This window comes from Typopeltis vanoorti, chromosome 22, assembly GCF_054136105.1.
Source record: "Typopeltis vanoorti isolate ZY-2024b chromosome 22, IOZ_Tvanoo_1.0, whole genome shotgun sequence".
In the NCBI taxonomy this organism is placed as follows: Eukaryota; Metazoa; Arthropoda; class Arachnida; order Uropygi; family Thelyphonidae; genus Typopeltis; species Typopeltis vanoorti.
In genome coordinates, this window is record NC_143570.1 from 2,338,978 (window position 1) to 2,361,236 (window position 22,259).

Here is a 22,259-nt window from a genome sequence, read left to right on the forward strand (position 1 = left end):
AAACTAGCAAAACAATATCTGTCATATCTCTTCTTGAATTCATTTACAGATGAAGAGCTCACAACAAAGTCAGGCAATGAATTCCACTCATTCACCACCCTCCAGGCAAAAAACCTTGTTCTGACACCTTTGTTAACCACACTCTTCTTTAATTTCCAGAGATGACCTCTTGTTCTTCCATCACTATCACACAGCTGAAACATTTCCCCTGCATCAATCCTATAAAAACCTTTTAGTAATTTGAATGTTTCTATCATATCCCCTCTTCTTCGCCTATCAGCCAATCTCTGCAATCCACAAGCTCTCAATCTATCAATGTAGGGAGCATTTTTTATATCACTCACCAACTTGGTCACTCTTCTCTGAACCCTCTCCACAGCCTCCTCATCTCCAAGGAATCCAGGTGACCAGACCTGAGCACAGTAATCCAAATGTGGAAGTATCAATGCTTTATAAAGGGGAATAATAACCTCTTTATCTCTGGATGTCAGTGTGTTCCTCAACAACCAAGTAATCCTATGTGCAATCTTGGACACCTTAGCAATGTGTCCTCTGAACTTCATCTCCTTATCTACCAATACCCCTAAGTCCCTAGCCTCATCAATCTCTTGGAGTACCTTTCCATCTATGTAGTACACAGCTGGTAATCTTTTAATCCCAAAATGCAAGACTTTACACTTTTCCACATTGAACTGACATCCATTTTCTTTTGCCCATTTTACCAGCTTATTTAAATCCTCCTGCAAACTTTCAACATCAGCTTGATTTTTTATTGCACTACACAACTTTGCATCATCAGCAAACAACTGAATATCTCCCTTTAAGCCGTTTCCTATATCATTTATATACAAATTAAACAACATTGGCCCAAGCACAGAGCCCTGAGGCACACCACTGGTCACCTGCCTCATTCTGGACTCGGCTCCTCCATACACCACCTTATGGTATCTCTCCCTGAGCCATTCTCCTATCCATATCACCAATTTAATATCCATTCCCATCTGCTCCAATTTGCGTAACAGTGTTCTATGGGGTATCCTGTCAAAAGCCTTAGCAAAATCCAGAAGTACCACTGTGTAGCCAGTTCCTTTGTCCAACTCTGATGTTATTCTATTATGGATAGTTAATAGATTGCTAAGGCAGGATCTACCTTTAACAAAACCATGTTGGCCTCTATAGAGTATCATATCCTGATCCACCCATTCTTGAATTTTGTCTTTAACCAACTTTTCCAATACTTTTACCACTACTCCTGAGATGGTGATTGGTCTGTAATTCAATACTGCAGTTTTATAGCCACAGTATTCAACACTAAATAAGAGGCTAATCTTCTTAAATGGCAGGCAGTCTCAAGTAGAGTGATGTGGGCAAATATGAGAATGGGGAACTGGACAATGAGACTTATTTGTGCCTATGGTCCCACAAAAGGTTCTAGTAAGGTAGAAGTGGAGGAATTTTTTGAGGCTTTAGAGAAAGCAGCTGACACAATGAAAAAGAAAAGTTGGTCCTTGTTGGGGATCTAAATAGCAGAGTAGGAAATGATTGTCAGACATACAAATATATTTTGGGAAAATTTGGAGAAAAGAGCAAAGCTAATAATAATGGCAAATACCTGTTGGATTTCTGCTCAGGACATGGACTGGTTATTACTAACACAATGTTCCAACATAAAAATGTGCACAAATTCACATGGAGAGTAGAGGCAAGGAATAAGAAAAGTCTCATTGACTTATTGTTGATAGTGATGTTTTTCCACTGGTGCAGGGCACCAGAGTGTGTACAGAGGATATGAAATTGGAAGTGATCACCATTTAGTCTTGAGCAGGATAAAATTGAATTTCATTTTGAAAAGAAGAACATGTAAGAAAGTTTTAAAGCGAATAAAAGTTCAGCAGCTCTCAGATGTGAACTGTAGACTAAAATACACAAATATATTATTCATGAAAAAATGAGAGTTTGAGAACAGGAACCAAACCTTGGAAATTCAGACAAGCCCTGAAGAAAACATTGATTCAGCCAGAGGGGCACGTGGTGAGGTTGTGTGCAAGGATAGAAAAATCAGAACTCCATGATGGACACAGGAAGTTAAAGAGGTAGTGAAAGAAAATAGGCAGAAACATTGAAAATATCAAGTGCATTATGAATGGAGAACTTATAGAACAAGTAAAACATTTCAGCTTAGGCACGATTTTTAGTGAAGATGGTAAGTTAAATATGGAAATAGACAACAGAATCAACAAAGCTGGTATGGTAGGAAGTCAACTGAATACATTTATATGGAATAAGAGAGAAATTAGCCAAAATACTAAATTAGCTGTATACAAGACAGTGTTTAAACCAATTTTAACTTATGGATCTGAGCGCTGGGTTAGAAGTGAAACACTTGACCAAAGACAGTCCTGAGAAAGATTAGAGGCATGAACAGATGACATCAATGGCAATATCATATTAAAAATGAGGATATTAGGAAAGAACTTGATATTGTCAGCATCCAGGAATGCATTAGCAGAGCTAATCTCACGTGTTATGGTCACTTAAGCAGAATGGGAGAGGAAAGATTAGCAAAACAAGTGTTCTCTGCCAGGTTGGCAGGAAAAAGACCCAGAGGAAGGCCAAGATATAAAATTCATCTCCCCATTCACTTCAGATGAAATAAAACAAGCATTAAAACAAAAGAAAAATGGAAAATATCCTGGTGAAGACCTAATTCACACAGAATTAATTAAATGGGGAGTAAATAATATCATTAGCCATGTCACAAACTTACTAAATCTATGCCTAGATTTAGAAAACTGGAAAAATGCTACTCTGATACTGTTATTTAAAAAAGGGGACAAAGAAGAAGTAAAGAACTGTAGACCAATTAGTATTCTTTCCAATCTGTACAAAATTCTCACAGGTTACCCCCCCCTCTTCTAGACTCAAATCTACCAGCAGAACAAACAGGATTCTGTAAAAGCTTTAACACAGCTGATCATATTCATGCAGTAAAACAATAAAAAAAAAGCAGAAGAAAACCAATTGCCTCTTTGTTTAAAGTCTTTATTGATTATGAAAAAGCATTCGATTCTATCAAAACTAATACAATAATCAAAGAGCTCCAGAATCAGGGAGTTCCTGGAGAATATATGGACCTCCTCCAGAAAATATACCACATTGCAACAGCAAAAATTCAACTTCACATAAGTAGCAATAAAATATCAATTGAAAAAGGTGTCCGACAAGGAGACTCTCTATACCCAAAATCTTTACAGCAGTCCTTCAAGAAATATTTAATAATATAAACTGGACAAACCTTGGTATAAAAATTAATACCAGAAACTTAACACACCTAAGATATGCAGATGATATAATTTTTGCAAACACTCCAGAAGACCTTAATATACTGATAGAAGACCTATATCATGAAAGCAGAAAAGTCAGTCTAAAAATAAACAGAGAAAAAACTAAAAGAATGTTTAATCATTTTGTAACACCAAAAAACATAATAATAGAAAACAATTTTTTGGAAAGACTCTCTTCATATACATACTTAGGTCATCTCATTGATCTAAACTGTGGACTCCAAAAGGAAATAAATAGGAGAGTTCAACTTGCCTGGAGTGCATTCAGAAAATTGAAAAGCATTTTCCAAAACAATGATGTCCCACTCTGTTTAAAAATGAAGATGTTTAACCAGTGTATAATTCCAGTCAATCTCATATGGTTGTGAAACTTGGTCACTAACAATAGCACTGGCAAATAAACTAAAAACAACTCAAAGAAAAATGGAGAGGTTGATGTTAGGCATCACATTAAAAGATAAGAAGCAAAACACCTGGATAATAAGCCAGACTCACATCACTGACATCATTCTTCACCATAAGCAACTAAAATGGAAATGGGCTGAACATCTTTCCAGAAGAGGAGATGAGCGATGGACCACTATACTAACGAACTGATTTCCAAAAGAAGGGAAACGAGGCTGAGGACGTCCTAAAAGAAGGTGGAGTGATGTCAAAATTCATTAGGAAAAATTGGTCAACCATTGCCAAGAACAGAGGAAGGTGGAAAGCACTGGAGGAGGCCTTCTTCCTTCTTCTTTTCAGCCATTTTCTTGGACAGAAAATGGCTGAAAAGAAGAAGAGTTAAAAACATTTAGTTACTATGAGAGATTTTATTTATTTGGGTGCATAGTTGAATATTTATTTTATAATTATTTATTAAATACATTAATAAACTGGAGCTTGTGTAGCTCAGTATTCTTTTATATTTCATCACACATCTATACTCTTTCACTCAAGACATTACTTCACCTCCAAACAGCTGTTAACCTTATACAAATCACAAATCTACCAACCTATTGAATACTGCTCTCACATTTGGGGTTGGGTCCTAAGAGCTCCCTCAAAATGCTTGACTCAATACAGAGGAAGGCAATTAGATTGATTAATAACCCATCTCTTATCAACTCACTCCACCCACTTTTGCATAGGCATTTGGTTTCTATAATATATTTATTCAATAAATATTTTCATGGCAAATGTTCATATGAAATAACATCGACAACTCTCCTACTCAGTACCGTCTGTTGGAACACATGCGGCTACCACCCAACATCCCTTCACAATACATCTTGGAAACAGAACAAGTTTCTTTTCCTCCTCCATCCTGCCATTGCTGTATTGTGGAACAGTCTTTCCCCATGTTTCCCATGAAATACAATATATAGGCTTTAAATCAAATGTAAACAAGTTTCTCCTTTCCCAACCCACTACCCATGCATGATACTAAATACTATAGGTTGATTAACCAACATCTCATGTATGAGCTCAACCTAAAAAAAAAAATCGGAAATCAATATGAAGCTTAATTTTTCCAGTAATTTAAACACGGTTTAAAAGTAAAAGTTTATTCTTTTGTATTAGTATATCAGGAGTGACATGATAGGAAGTGTTCAACTGTTTGCTTGCTGATAATGCAAGGATAGGCACAACATTTAGGGATGCTATTAATTATATATATATATATATATATATATATATATATATATATATATATATATATATATATTCATTTTTCTAAATTAACTGACTTAAAACCCGAGAATTATAACACAATGACATTTATTTGAAAAAACGCAACATGTTTCGTCAAGAATGACTTCATCAGGCGATAAGAACATAGAAAGATATAAAAAGACACTGAAATTAACATTGACACACTCTAAAGCTATACAATTATAAAGCCATAATATTCGACTGTAAATTACAGTTATTATGAGCTTGAACTACAGTCCAAGTTAAAGTTCTATTGTTGTACACCTGTGCGTATGTGGAATCACGCGATCTCCAGTATCTAATAGTAGAGTTGAAAGAGTCAGGCAAATTATAGCTAAGATTGTTATTCATGTGAAAAGGGTCCAAGGTGATTTCCTTTGATTCGACAATGCGACGCTCTACCTCATCATGGCAGATGTGTAGGTTTGAAGTTGATGTCCAATTTATTTCATGTTGGTGGCTTTCGTTGTTCGTGTCTATTGAAAGCAGGGCATGGCTTGACAGAGCAGTTGCTCTGGTTCTTTTATAAGCAATGTCGCGCTGGTGCTCTTCGAGACGTAGTAAGATAGATTTCTCTGTCTGCCCATAGTAAGGCTTTCTGCATTCACAAGTGACCTTGTATACACCTGGGAATTGTAGAAGGTTGTGAGGTTGTTTATAGTTGTTGAAACGTGATCTTATTTTTGGCATAGTCGAGAAGCACGTTTTTATGTTAAACTTCTTTAGAATTCTACTCAGCTTTTTGGATAGTGTGCTGATATATGGCAAGACGATATAACCTTTGGAGTCGTCCTGTGTCTCTACGTTGCTATGTTGACGGTGGGATAATTGGTTGTTAATATTTTTTAGAGAGTAGCCATTGTTTTTAAAGGTCCATTTAAGATGTTGTAGTTGCTTTTTCAGTTCTTCTTCATCTGACAGTAGAGATCTTGCACGATTCGCTAGAGTTGATATAATACCCAACTTTTGTGCTGGATGGTGATGGGATGACGCATGCAAATATCTGTCTGTATGAGTTGGCTTTCTAAATATAGAGACTTTAATTGATTCAGGCATCTTGGTGAGTTTAACATCTAGGAAACAGATGTTAGCTTCTGTTTAAGTTTTGATATTGTAATGCATGGTGTGTACTTAAATCTCTAATGTGATTCCAAGAATCCAGATCTAAGCAGGCTGTTAATTGGTTTTCTAAAGATGTTTTTTCTGTGAAAAGCAAAGATAAATTGCGTTTTGTATCGCAAATCCTCTCTGTTAAATGTTAAAAGCGTGGCGGAATCAAGAGCCTTTTGCTCAAAGGTTTCCATGTAGAAGTTAGCGATTGGGGGGGGGGATAGTGGTGAGCCCATGGCTGTACCTTCTTTTTTGTAGGTAGAATTTGTTTTGCCACCCGAAGTAAATGGACTTTAGTATGTGGGCAAAGAAGGCCGTAATGTCGAGCAGAAATTTGTTCTGTAGTAGGAGAATTGTGTCATTGATGGGGACATTAGTGAAAAGGGCAGACCGGTCGAAACTGACTAAGAAGTCATCTTTGTTGAGTGTTATGCTTTTGATTTTGTTTATAAAGTGTTGTGTGTTTTTTATGTAGAATGGGGGAATGACCTACCAACTCCTGGAGTGTTGCCGTTAATTTCTTGGCTAGGTGGTAATTGAGACTGTCTATTCCTTCCACGAAAGGATTAAACACTCTCCTCTTTGCCGACAACCAAATAATAATTACAAATTCTGAAGATAACTTACAGAAAGCTATTTTAGATCTAAATGAGATATCCAAAGATTATGGTATGATAATATCAACAGAAAAATCAAAAACTATAACCTTTAAAGGACAAGATCCAGCAAGAACTAAAATAGTAATAGATAACAAGATCTTAGAACAGGTGAATTCATTTAACTACCTAGGATGTATGATCACATATGAAAATGAAAAAGATATAAACCTAAAAATTGCAAAATATTTAAAAATAACAGGTGTAATTAACTCTATATTTAAACCAAACCTAGTTCAAAAACAAACCAGGCTAAAAGTATACAATACATTAGCCCTACCAGTCTTAATGTATGGAAGCGAAATCTGGACAATAAAACAAAAGAACAAACAAAGATTAACAACAGCAGAAATAAAGTTTATGAGAAAAACTGCAAAGTATACCCTATTTGATCACAAAAGAAACGAAGATATTATGAAAGAATTAAACCAAGAACCAGTAATAGAAAAAATTAAAAAATATAAATATAAATGTATGGAACACGTTCAAAGAATGAAAACAGAAAGATTACCAAAACAAGCCTTAAAGTACAAGCCATTAAGAAAAAGAAAACCAGGACGTCCTCTTAAACGATTCATCGCTGACTTCTAAGGCCGAAACAGGCCATGCTAGGCCTAAATCCTTAATACGCATGATGATGATGACATATACATACATACATACATACAAAATAATTTGAATAAGCCGGAACTGTAGGCAAATGATAATAGCTGTCAATTCAGTGTTAGTAAGTGTAAAGTTACATTTTAGCATAATGAAATTTCCAATGTCATATCATAGTAGTGAGATTATGATACAAGAAAATAGGGATCTTGAGGCTAGGAATCTTGGAGTAATGGTGGATAAGAATTTCAAGTTCAAAGGGGGACATAGTAAAAACTGTAAATACAACTAATAATTGCTATGTTGAAATGAATTTACATATAAGGATAAGGAAGTTGTTTTTCCTTTTTACAAGGCCTTGATATGACGGCATCTTAATTACTGTGCAGACTGGATCTCCTGAGATTAGAGGCAATAAAGAAGTTGTCGAAATGGTGGAAAGAAGAGTAACAAAGATGACATTGGGATTATGAATTATTGATTACGAGGATAGATTGAAAGTATGTGAACTACAGACCCTGGTTAACAGGAGAAAGATAGGTGATATGACAGAGCTCTATAAACTTCTGAATGGATGTTATAGGATATCATCTGATGAAATTTTTTTGTTACATGAAGCTAGGGAGAGAACATGTGGGGGGGGGGGGTCATCCATGGTAGTTATGTACAGTTAAGGCAGTGTTTCTCAACGTGGGGGCGTACAACCCACAGAGGGCAATTTGAATATTTTGGAGGGCAATTAGGAAATGCATGTACATATTTATACATATTATACTTTTTCAGAACTTGGCTGATTATTATGCTGGGGGGGGGCATCAAAATCTTTGAGACGTTGAGGTATGGCATGATCCAAAAAAGTTGAGAAATACTGAGTTAAGGGGTGAGAATTAGTTTTTCTGTCAGAGCAGCGAGTGAATGGAACAGTTTGGCTCTTGAAATGGTGAGCACATTAGTGTGAATGAGTTTAAAAAAATTAGGACAGCTGATGTGAGTGATGTGCAACCTCCCTCAATGTGCCCTTAACTTCCCAAAGATTGCATAATAATTATAATATAATAAACTGTAATTTGCACACTTTAGAAATGTACACTTTAATGGAAAAAATTTAACTTCCATTAATTAAAGCAGCACCTTCCTATTATTGGAAATATCCTTCATCGCAGCTTCCATCAATCATCAGATTTCCTCTGGTTTTATTTCCTAAATATTTTAAAACCATTAGAGATATTTTAAGTTTACTGAACTTGAAGAATCAATCCACCAAGACACCATCACTACCAAACTATTTCCAGTTATTTCCATTTCCTATAAATTAATAAAGCCACCATCATAGTCCACTTAGAATTCGTTAGCCTACTTATCTCTGGACTAGTTCTAAAATTAGATCAAGATGTGCAAATAGTCGAGTGGTCTGATCCAAGAACTTGTCATATGGACCATAGCCTGCATCACTCTCATCCCATTTATGTGCCATCTCCTATCCAGGAGGTTGACTACTATGATTACTACTATGATACCAGGAATAATGGCCACATCATTTTTCACATCCAAAAGTTGTTTTACTATTTCAGGTCCTAAGTGCCTGTGGACACTATCCCACACAAGGAGAGTCAGGCATCGAAATAAGGATCCTGGCTGTTTGTCCCAAACTGTTATAATTCCGATCTTGAATCATCATAGTGTCCATCCATCCTTTTTCTTGAACTCTTACATGAATTCCAGGGGAAAATTTCCCCTTCAGCATTGCTTTCCTTTTGAACATTATGTAAGAAGGCAACTTTCTTCCATCTACAGTAATTGTGAGCATGACTGTGCATCACTGTTTAAACTTTTTTTTGTATGTGAGGTAAACTTTTTAATTTCTTTTTTAAAGTAAATATACGCGAGGGAGTGTTATATTCGAGATAATACAGTATGTGGTGTGATCAAACCCCTATACAACAGAATCATAACATCTTTACTGCTCCATGTCAGTGTTCTCAATATTTCCCATAATGCACTGTACTGTACTCAAATTTTAGGCATTGCATGCAGTACCTTCAGCAGTCTTTCTGGTAGAAAGGCTTATATGTCGCCTATTCATAACTATCATTTTTCAGAAAATTTTGACATATACTGAATATTAATTATGATAATTTTAATTAATACTTCCAATATTTTGGCAATGTTGCATTGTCATCATAAGGGATCGCAGAACAACAATACATGCACACAGGCACTAACACTGGGTAAACGAGGCTAAAGAAAGGCAACAAAGTCAAGCCATTCCTAAATGGCACCACCTGGTGGGCTAAAGTGAGTGATCTTGACTGCTGGGCTGAAGATCTGAGAATGACTGCTTCCCAAATTTGGGGCACTTTCATGCACCCAAATTTGTTAAAGTTTGGAAACTTTCTCAGGGCTGAGGCAGATTTGAGGAATAGCCTCTCATATTTGTACTTGCTGTGGCACACCAGAGTGGCCTTCTTCCAGTGTATTATGTGATGGATATCCAAAGCATGGTCAGCAAGTTTAGAGTGGATGTAATGGTTAGAACCAGATGTAGTCCATATGTTCGGAAATTCTGATATTGGAAGTCCTGCTTGTTGGCCATTGTAGGACAGCTTGCAACTGCAAGGGACCTGGTAGACACCTGCTAGGTATAGGGAATGTGGCTGGGCTTTGGTAAAGCAGATAAAGAATGCTGATTTTATATACTTTCTGTAAAAAATAGTTTTCTGTAAGTAGTCTTGCATAGCCTAATAAGCTAAAAAAAGTTTAATAACAAGGCTGCTCTAATCAAAACAGAATTCAAGTAGGATGCACAAGACTAAATAAAAAATAACGGCTGGAATGGTATAATCTAGGTGTAAACCTCAAAGATTTCATTGAAGAAGTGGATGTATAGTACTAATAATAACTTTCAAAATACTGAATATATAAAGTGTTTCATTAAAAATAATTTTCCCTCTTTTTTTTTTTTGTGCATTACAAATGTGGAAAATATCTTAGTCAATTATTAACTTCTTTTTCTTTAGTATTCTGCATATGAGCAGCTGCTTTTTTAGTAGCAGAAACTTTCCTTCAACTCTCTTCTGTTCTGAGCCTTCTCTTTCAAGGTTGTGTACCTGTCTCCATTGAGCATGTCATCTAGCATTGTTTTCCTTACTCTTCCTCTGGGTATTTTTCCTTCGATGGCATCTCTGATGATTTCATTCCATCTCAGAATATGTCCGATCCAGTTTCCCTTGCTTCTTTTTATCCTCCTTAACAGACTTCTTTCTTCTTCTACTCTTTTTAAGACCTCTTCATTAGTTAATTTATCTGTTCATTTGATTTTTCCATCCTTCTCCAAATCCACATCTCAAGTGGATGTATAGTACTAATAATAACTTTCAAAATACTGAATATATAAAGTGTTTCATTAAAAATAATTTTCCCTCTTTTTTTTTATGCATTGCAAATGTGGAAAATATCTTAGTCAATTATTTACTACTACTTCTTTAGTATTCTGCAATTGAGCAGGTGCTTCTTTTAGTAGCAGACACTTTCCTTCCAGTCTCTCCTGTTCTGAGCCTTCTCTTTCAAGGTTGTATACCTGTCTCCAATTATTAACTATCTTTATTCAATAGAACAGATAAGTTAAATAAGACAAGTGTAAAATAGATGAATAAGATTAAGCAGACCATCTAGAAGTAGGTGTTATGAAGATGAGTAAAAGCTGTAAAAAGTACAATAAATTTAGTTTAAACCTTTATCCAAGTGTAAGCAAAGTTTGGGCCTGAAGTATCTTCAGGACTGAGGCAACTCGTGGTAAAGGTGGACTAAGCTCTCATCACTTGTCTTAGTATCTCCCATAATGCAAAGCACATCTCCTTGCGGACATGTATAATGCTATGAATTAAGAGAGGGGACACTTTATTGAGGTCTCATCAGCAGCAACCAGACCCAGAGGTGGTCTGGCTGTAAAAAGGTAATTTATCAGTTATATGAGCAGGCTAGCTAGGAAGACATATTTAGTTGAGAATGAGCAGCATATAGCCCCTTCAGGAGTTAATATGTGATCAGCAAAAGAAAAATATTAGTTGATAAATCTAGCATACAGGTACCACTGCATAGCTGCGGAAGCTATGGCTGTATACCATAGCTTCTGCAGCTACCAAAAAACTGTTTGTGCCAGGAAAGACTGGAGGTACAAATAAATTCAAGAAGTAAATCTGATCGTATTTTCATATAAGGGAAATTGACATAACATCTTTCTTGCAGGAAATTATACAGGACTGGAAAGTTTTTCTGCTTGATTACAATGTATATTATTACTATTATTACGGGCAACTCCAGGGAGTCATTAGACTCATCGAGGGAGGCCCCAAATCATATTCATCACAACTATTTGACATTCATACAGTATCTATCATACCTCGCCTTAAACTCATTCACTGTCACAGCATCCACCACAGACTCAGGGAGCGCATTCCACTCATTCACTACTCTAAAAGTAAAGAACCCAGCTCTAACACCTTTACTAACCACACTTTTGCCCAGTTTCCATGGATGTCCCCTAGTCCTCCCACAACCAGCCCTGTTCTCAAAAATATCTTCTGAATTAATTTTATAGAAACCCTTCAGTAATTTGAATGTCTCAATCATATCTCCCCTCCTCCGCCTATCAACCAATTTTTGCAACCCACAAATCCTCAACCTGTTCTCATACGGTTCATTCCACAGACCTGCTATCATCTTGGTCACTCGCCTCTGGATCCTCTCCAGAGGCGAGTGACCAAGATTTCATTATACTGTCATGTCATTATACATGACAAAACATTATATTCTTCTTTTAATCCATCACAACTGGTCTACTTGTATACAGAGGCTGTTGGCTTCACATCAGTTGTAGATGTAACCTTTATCGAAGTCTCATCAGTGGAAGCCATACCCAAGAAGCATCTATACAAGAGTAGTAGTTACAAAGTTACTTTACAGCTATGCTTATGTTGAAAGTTTATTTCTCACTTGGGCAGACTATAATAAATTTAGTTTAATCCTTTATCCAAGTGTGTGCAAACAAAGTTTGCGCCTGAAAGTATCTTCAGGACTGGGGTAAGGTGGTACACCACCGAGCGACTCCTTGCAAAGGTGGAGCAAGATACCAACACTCCTATCTCAGTATCTCCCATAATGCAAAACACATCTCCTTGCAGATATGTATAATGTTATGCATTAAGGGAAGGGCCACTACCCAGACTAGTTTCGACCTTTATTGAGGTCTCTTCAGTGGGAGCCAGGCCCAAGTGGAGATAACAAAGCAGAAGCATTAGCAAGGTCATCTCCTCCTATAGGAGCTGCTAAACAGTGTGCCACCTTTTTATTAAATTACTCTGGATTTAGAGAAAGATGTTGAAAGTTTATTTTTTACTTGGTCAGACTCCACTTGGGCCTGGCTCCTACTGAAGTGACCTCAATAAAGGTCGAAACTAGTCTGGGTAGTGGCCCTTCCCATAATGCATAACATTATACATATCCACAAGGAGATGTGTTTTGCATTATGGGAGATACTGAGAGAGGAGAGTTGGTAGCTTGCTCCACCTTTGCAAGGAGTCGCCCGGTGGTGTACCACCTTACCCCAGTCCTGAAGATACTTTCAGGCGCAAACTTTGTTTGCACACACTTGGATAAAGGATTAAACTAAATTTATTATAGCTATGCTTAAATATAGGATATTAAAACAAGAAAATAATTTCTTGTCAAGTGTAATACATACAGAATTGCAAATTAAAGATGTCAAGAAACTATATTCTTGGTTAAATCCTTTTTTCAAAGGCAAACAAAGTTTACATGTCAAGTATCTTCACAACTGAACTACTTATATATATATATATAAACTAATGAATTCACATCAACTGCCTTAGTATCCAATAATGCAAAGCATACATATCCAGTTTTGACCTTTATTGAGTGGGAGTCAGACCCAGAAGGAACACCAAGGTTGAAGTAATGCAGAAGTCATATTCTCTATATATAATACAAGTTGTGAAAAAGTGTATAACCTTATTAAATTATTCTGGATCAGTCCAGTTGTGAAGTAGTACTGGAGTAAACCAGTCATGAAGATACTTCATGTGTAAACTTTGTTTGCTTACACTTGGACTCAGAATTTAAGGCATGACAAAGGATCAACCAAGACTATAATTTCATGGCATCTTTAATTTATAGTTTAACAAATTAAAAACTTTCAACATCTATCTAAGATTTAGAATAAGTTAATATGGTGATACACCTTTTTACTACTTGTATATAGGAAATACATGACTTCTTCATTATTTCAACCTTGGTATCCTTTCTGGCTCTGACAGCTTAGACCTCAACAAAGATTGAAATCAGTCTGGGAAATGGCCCTTCCCATAATGCATAGCATTTTACACATCCTAAAGGATGTGTGTGCTTTGCATTGTGGTATAAATGCAATCGATGTGCAGCCATTTGCCTCTATATATAAATAGCTCAATCCAGAAGATACTTCACGTACAAACTTTGATTGCTTATACTTCGACAAGGGATTAAACCAAGAATATACAGGTATCCCTTGATTAACAGGATTAATTAATCCCTCGATGTTACCACGTATATCAAAATTGCGTTAATCAAATATAATAATCAGTGGTTACAATTACAATTCGTCAATGATCGATTACTGTATTAATAATTTTATACGGTAATTCATTTTATACGGTACTCTTTTAAGAAAGATAAAAAATGAAAAGTAAATGTTTAACAAATGCTTGTATCTACATTAGTTACTGAATTTTTTTTATCAAAAAAAGTTATCAAGAGTCGTTTGAACAGTTTTAGTTTTTTCTATCAGCATTAATAACAAGCAAAATGACTCTAGACCTCAGCAAACAAGCATTCTTCGATTAACATCTGGATCCATATCCATTACTTGCTTCTTAAACGATTCTAAAAAACGAAATATTCCATCCAATTCTTTGATTGTTTTTTTATTATTATTATTTCGGGCAACTCCAGGAGTCCTTAGACTCATCGAGGGAGGCCCTAAACATCATGTCCACACAACTATGCGATTACATTCTCACAGTATCTATCATACCTTGCCTTGAACTCATTCACCGTCATAGCACCCACAACAGACTCTGGCAGCTTATTCCACTCATTTACCACTCTAAAAGTAAAGAACCCAGCTCTAACACCCCTGCTAACCACACTCTTGCCCAGCTTCCATAGGTGTCCCCTAGTTCTCCCACCACCAGTCCTGATCTCAAAAATATCCTCTGAATTAATCCTATAGAATCCCTTTAGCAATTTGAATGTCTCAATCATATCTCCCCTTTTCCGCCTATCAACTAGTTTCTGCAACCCACAAATCTTCAACCTGTTCTCATATGGTTCATTCCATAGACCTGTTATCATCTTAGTCACTCGCCTCTGGATCCACTTCACCTCCTCCCCATCAAGAAGGAACCAAGGTGACCAAATCTGGGCACAGTAGTCGAGATGAGGTCTTATCAAGGCTCGGTACAGAGGTACAATAACTTGCTTGTCTCTGCTCGTCAAGGTATTTTTCAACAACCAAGTGAGTTGATGAGCTGATTTAGCTACTTTTGCAATGTGCCCCCTAAACTTCATCTCCCTATCCACCAACACTCCCAAGTCCCTGGCCTCATCAATCTCTTGGAGTACAGTTCCACCAATGTGGTATACTGCTGCTAATCTTTTCACCCCAAAATGCATAACCTTACATTTTGTCACATCACAATTGTTATCTCCTTTGGAACCTCATCTTCACATTCCATTTGTTCATTGTCTTCATATGTGCATTGTTGTTCAATTTCAAGAAGATCGTTGTCACTGAAATCTTTTGAATTTGAATCCAATAATTCTTTAACATCTTCTGCATCATCCATGCAGTTAGCCTAGTGGCTTTGCACTTCGCAACCATATTCCTGGGGAAGGAGTGTCCTAGGTTCAATTCCCATCAAAGACATGAGGAGCTTAAGGATCTTCCTCAGCCATAGCCAAGTCAGTCAGTCTTGGGTGTGGACAGCAGGGTTTTTTCCACCAGTTTATCTGGGGTTTTTCATCCTGCAAACCGGCCCTGTGAACACACACACACACTTTGACAGACATGGGATACCACTGGGAATAAGTAGCAAACAACCTATTCCGTGGGATTATCGGTTACAGAAGCTTACGCGGTAAAATGTGTAGGCCTGTGCGAAAGAGTAACATATGATGACTTCTGCATCAACACCATCAAAACCAAGGTCTTCACAAATTGAAACGATTTCTTCAACCATGTTGGTCACAGGATTTTGAAAACCACCTAAGTCATTAGCGCATTCTGGCAAAAGGTTTTTCCAAACAGCTCTCATGCCGCTAGAAGACACTTGTTCCCACGAGTCATGAATGTTTTCAACTGAGTGTTTAATGTTAAAATTTTTCCAAAATTCATGGAGCCTAATCACATTTTCTCTAGTTGTTTCAACTGCCTTTGGGATGTCTTTTTAAGAAAATAGGCTTCGAAAATTACAATGATGCCCATAGTCATGGGTTGTAGCAATGATGTCGTATTTGGTGGAAAAAATAAAACTTTCACATTCTCACGCAGATCATTAAGGGAGTTTGGGTGACCAAGTGCGTTAATGATTTTCTTTCTCTTGGCCAGGAAACACTCCTCGAGGCTTGCATGTTTCTGCGTGGTAAATTTAAAGGCACGTTAATTAAAACTCTTGCCGAATATATCAAGGGATTGTCGCAATTAATTTTGCTGCATTAATCAAATCCCGCGTTAAGCAAAACCATGTTAAGCAAGTGATGCCTGTAATTTCTTGGCATCTTTAATTTATAGTTTAACCATGTGAAAAAACTTTCAACATACAGAATTGTGTTTTAGTGGTGAAGCTCAAGTTGTTATCGTCACTTCAGTGAAGAACAGTGAGGAGATCAGAATTTAAGCATTTGGTATGTATGATCTTGAGGCTTTAATGAATGAGAGGGAAGAATGGGATACTATCATCAGCATAGCTGTAGACAGAATTTGAAGTCAGTGAGTGGAAATCATTTATGTTATTATTATTATGTGATCCCTCCAAGGAGTCCAAAGACTCATCGAGGGAGGGCACCTACTCTACAGCTCTTCCACCACTTAATCCACCAACTACAGGAAACTGCAACTACCATCATCATCATCTACACCAATGGCATCTACTGCCCACCATCACTAGTATTTTTTTTTGTCTGTAAATTGCATGTTTTCTCAAAGCCAATTTGTATGTGGGATGAATAATCTTAGTTTCAAAGAGAAAAAAACCCTGCTACTCCATATGAGATTAGCTAACTCACCTTCAATTGAAAAAATACACAAAGATTCCTCTCATCACAATGAGAGGAATCTTTATCAAACTTATGCCTTTTCCAATCGAAAGGCACAACACACCATCGTTTTTCCAATTACACTATGGATGCACTTGAAAAGGATGGAAGGAAGTCTTCTCAGAACAGTAATAGAAGGCAAAGTTCCTGGAAAAAAGAGGAAAGGGTAGACTGTCAGAGATGGATGGTATCTGGAGTGACTGATCTTCAGAGTTGAAGCCTCCAGAAAAGCATATAACAGAACTATATGGCAAAGACTGGTGTGGCACATCACAAAGCATATGAGTGACCATACAGCATCTGTTGATGTCCAATGAACAGATGGATAATTTGATAATTGTAAAAGGCTTTTTTTTTTTCATCTGATTCTGTAATCAGAAGGCAGATTTGTTTTGGATAAATGGGGAGATTTCACAAGTTGGAAAAGGTGGCCCTATACATAGAGAGGAAGGATACGGAGTTGATTCTGAGCTGATAAGAGCAGTTAGCTTTATGGGGGTCAAAAACACTGCAGATTTCTCTCAAGAGCTATTTTTGAGGTACACCAGATGCAGGGAACAGTTACTATAATCCTGGTGATCAGGTAGGTTGAGAAGGATGTAAAGTGATGATTATTTTGTTAATTTGGTATTGCGGTTACTGATAAAAGTATAGCAAATACAGCTATTAATGATGGATGCAAGGTACATTCCAGGTACAAGGCAAAAACAGTAGACTAAGTAAATCAGTGAGGCTTCTAGATACCCTTGCAGAGCAGTAAGAATCTTTAATGCACTGCCCATAATACAAATAGCATTTAAGATTGGTGGATTTGTTGTTTTCTTAGCTATATACAGAAACTTGAACTTCTGAACACTGAAAAAAAGATAAGCAATGGAATGCTGCTTATTATTATGCAAACACCTGGAGTCAAGACTCAAGGGAGGCAATAGTAAGATGCATTTCTAACAGAGATAATGTTTACCATGCTTCATCTTAAACTGGTTCAATATTTGCACACTCGCCAACTCATTTGGCAATAAATTCCAAATTTAAACACAAACTTTTAACACAAACTTACGCTTCTGGAGAAGGGGATATAATGTATTATTAGATAGGTGTCAGGAATATTAAACCCATTCACAGAAAGCTCGACCTTGTTATAAAAGTAAATTATACACTTGCCAAGAAATTATATTCCTGTTAAATCCTTTATCTACAAAAAGTCTGCACAAGTATCTTCACATTCATGCACAAATGGAAAGCTGTCACTGGTGGGTACTTCTACATAATGGTGCACTCAGGATTTAATCAGGGGGGGGCACTCAAGATTTAATCTTGGGAGGAGTTGAGTAGACAATTTGAGAATACACACTACACATTCCATGCAACCTATGACTGAGCATCTGCAGTGATCCGCCAATACATGATAACCCTGATCTCCTCTGGCCCGGCTTGGGCAAGCAAAGTAGTGCTTGGTCTGCCCGAGCACTGCTTTTTGCCTTGCATTCACAACCGCCATGATTCCCTAGATCTATAGGGTATTCCCACCTTATGTGACCACTAATTCATTAGTAGTATAAAAATAGAAGACACAATACAACATAAATAAATAAATGAATAAATAAAAAAAATGAATTTTAATTAGGAAAAGATTTTTGGAAATTTTTCTAGCGTTTTTTTTTCTTTTTCCTTTTTTTTTTGAGGGGGGGAAGGGCCCCTTGGCCCACCCCCTGGGTGCAGCACTGCTTCTACATACCAGTTCTATGGAGTTCCAAAATTGAGTCAGATAATGCAAATTCATGAGAGGATTAGATTTACAAAATGAAGTAAAATAAAAATTAAAATTATCAGAATTAGCTAGATAGTTTCAGACAAATACCTCTGGTCATCACAAGGCATCTTAAGGCAAGTGTGTTCTACACTTGCCTTAATCTTCCTTAAGATTAAGGCAAGTGTAGAACACACCAAAAACAGAACTCCCAGAAAGTCGGGAAATATTAAGACTCATCAATGTCATCATTAAATAAAGCAATTTATGTACAGGCAGAAAAGAGTGGATGAGAGTACAGAGCCTGGGGGTATTTTAGCATTGGTGGACATATATTGAGTGACCAGAGAAGAAACAGGTAACTCAGTTGCAAAACGTTAAAGTACACCATAAGATGGTAGTTTTTTCACTTGGTTAAACATTTAACTTCCTAGAAATTATATTTACCAAGTGTAAACACACAAAGTTTGTATGTGAAGTATCTCCATGGCTAGGCTACTTAGATACCCTGCAACATAGCAAGTCCCAAAGGAATGGAGGTCAGGAAAAATTGTCCCACTTGAGAAAGGGGTGGAGGGTTAAGATTAAGGCTACAAATTATAGGTCAATCTGTGTGTCTGAGGTTGTTGTTAAGTTGTTAGTTGGGGAAGTCCAGGATTCAGAAGTGGGTTGATAATAGCAGTATTCTTTATGATGGTCGGTATGGGTTTGTTAGGATGGAGGTCACATATCAGCAATCTACATAAATATTACAATAAAGTGACAAATTCACTTGATAAAGGAGATGCATGTATGGCGGTGTACTTGGATTTTTCAAAGGCTTTTAGCAGCCAAATTGAAACAGATAGGATTGGATAAGGCTAGTGAGCTGGATAGCTGATTAGCTGTCAAAATCAGTAGGTTGTATGTGGAAGAATGATATCCCAAAAGAGGAAGGTCAGTGGAGTGCCATAAGAGTATGTTCTGATAAGTTTTCTATAGGACAGTAGCAAATTATAATATTTAGCACCTGACAGAAATGATGACAGCTTGTTTTTTTGGAATCAGCACACTGGTTAATTTTCTGCATATATTTCGTGTGGAGTTTCCTCACATCCCTTAAAATGGGTTTAAACATATATAATGCAAGTGTTTAATCCGGGAGTGATGACTTCCAAAATTGTTTTCGCATTGCTTCACCTGAGGTCAGCAGATAATTAACCAATGCACTGATTCCGCCTGACAAAACAAGCTGTCATTTCTATCAGGTGCTAAATATTGTACTTCATCAATATCCCATGTACAACTTATTGGTTTAGTTAAAACATCATTCCAGTGACAACTGTTATATATTTAGAACTTTCCCATTATAATTCGTGTGTGCGTGTGTGAGTTTCTGACTCCCTGGAGGTCTCTCTTAATAATAACAACGTAATTGAAATATTCTATCAAATTAGAAATGACACTATGATCTACTAATATATTTAAATAGGCTGAAAGCTGCAAACGCCTTCCTTTTACGGAAATAACTGAATAACGCGCTTACTTTTCTTATTTTATACATTTAATTCTAAATATTATACTTCATCAAAACTCACTTTCAACCGTGACTTCTGGACTTTATCCGTCTTATTGTCATCAAGAGCATCAAAAGCATGCCAAATAGCATTTGTTACATTTTTCACTAATGCAGCCATCAGTTGATTTTTCAGAACATCCGTGAGTAAACGTACCAATGTATACACACCACAAGCATGAATTATTCACACATGCGTACCAAAAAAAAAAAAAAAAAATACTACAGGATCTTGTCGTAAAGCATTCAAAGGATTAAATAAAATTCCCTCGCTTAATGAAATGATATATAAATTTTAACAGCAAATAAAATTAGAATTTTTCTTGAAAAGATAATATGCGATACGAGAAACAATTGCATGGGTCATATCACGTGTGCTGACAAACCGGATTACTCAGAAGTAATAAATAAGTTGAGCAATATATTACTTTAAACCACCTCCGTAAGTTAAACAACGCTGATGAAATGCCTAATTAAAAAGGGATCGTATGACATCAACATGGGAAAGTTACAGACAAAATTATTTAAAAAATAAGCAAAGACCAATTTTCTGGAAAAGGAAAGGAGTGAAGTAGAATAGGGTGGGAAGTGGCGAATTTGATGCCATTACAGTCATCATCATCGTGCGTTTCAAGGATTTAGATCTATTATTGTCTGTTCTGGCCTCGGAAACCATCGACGAGTCATTTCAATAAACGACCAGGTCTCGCAAGACGTTGCTGACTATAAGGGTGAAGCAAAATGCTTTTATAATCCTTGCTATTTGATAAGGTTGCTGTGTGAGGAAAAGTTTATGAGCTAAGTGCTCTGCCTGAGTGGGTGCGATTTAAAGATCTTCATTTGGAAGTAGGATGGCCTTGAGTCTCCTAAGCGCCTCCGTAGCGCAATTGGAAGAACGACGGTACATTGCGCCCTTCGATTGGAATAGGCCTAAGTTCGATTCTCGTCGCGACGGGAGGAATCTTTATCTGGTCGATTTCAATCGAAGGTGAGTTAGCCGATCTCATATGGAGGTAGCAGGGTTTTTTCTCCCGGAAACTCGGGTTTTTCATCCCGCATACATACAAATCGGCCCATCAGAACACACGCAATTTACAGACAAAAATTACTAGTTGTGGTGGTGTTGGAAGTGGGCGGTAGATGGCGTTGATGGAGATGATTCGTAGTAGAGGTTAGGTGTAGAGAGAATTGTAGATGTCCTCCCACGATGAGTCTTCGGACTCCTTGGAGGTATCAGGAATAATAATAATAATAATAATAATAATATATTTGGAGAAGTCTGTTTCATCATAATTTGCTGCTTGTTGCACTAATTCATTTGGATGTGAAAAGGATGTTGAGAAGCACTTTACTACTGAAGACTGCAAGAAAGAGTAGATGTAGGGGATATATTTATCCCGGTGGAGTTCGACATTTCTGATATAGCATGGTGCGTTTAAGATCATGCGGAGACATTTGTTTTGCACTCTCTGTAGTTTGAGGATATTTGTACTTGAGGTGTGGCTCCAGGCTGGGGACGCATATGTGATAATGGGTCGAATCATCAACTGATAAAGGAGCAGTTTTATTTTGGTATCCAGCTTGCTATTCCTATTGATAAGAGGGTAGAGCTGTGCAATGACTCTTGATGCTTTTGTACATGAGGCTTTTATATGTAGACTGAAGATTAGTTGTCTGTCCAGCAGTACACCCAGATATTTGGCTTCTGCTTTCCAGGGAATCTTGATATTAAATAGGAAGATGTCATCTTTGGGAGATATTGAGTTTTTAGTGAAGAGCATGGCGATACTCTTCTGAAAGTTTACTTGCAATCTCCATTCCGAGAACCAGTGCTCTAATCTCTGCAGGTTTTCTTGCAGTTTCTTGGTAACAAGGTGCGGTTTAATAGATCTGGTTAGTATAGCTGTGTCGTCTGCGTATAGGGAAATGATGGATGACATTGGATTGTGTGGAATGTCCGCCATGTAAATCGTGAAAAGTATCGGTCCCAGTAGGGATCCTTAAGGCACTCCTGCCAAGATGCGTCACTGGGTAGATAATATATCATTTAGTTTGACTTGCATTCGTTTGTCACTAAGAAATGACTATAATATGGACTATATCTAATGGAATGCCAGCTAAAATCAACTTGTATAGCAGTCCAAAGTGCCATAATTTGTCGAACGCCTTTTCTAAGT

At 37.0% G+C, this 22,259-nt stretch overlaps 1 protein-coding gene across 1 annotated transcript in view; it reads right to left on the reverse strand.

The window, feature by feature from the left end:
* The window catches only part of LOC150094105 (switch-associated protein 70-like), a 164,053-nt gene extending 143,728 nt beyond the window's left edge, over window positions 1-20,325 (reverse strand). The window contains exon 1 of the mRNA XM_090411885.1: window positions 20,105-20,325. Coding sequence (XP_090268011.1) covers window positions 20,105-20,203 — 99 coding nt within the window. The 5' untranslated portion in view covers window positions 20,204-20,325. The remainder of the gene's footprint in view (window positions 1-20,104) is intronic.
* Between the last annotated feature and the right edge of the window lie 1,934 nt (window positions 20,326-22,259).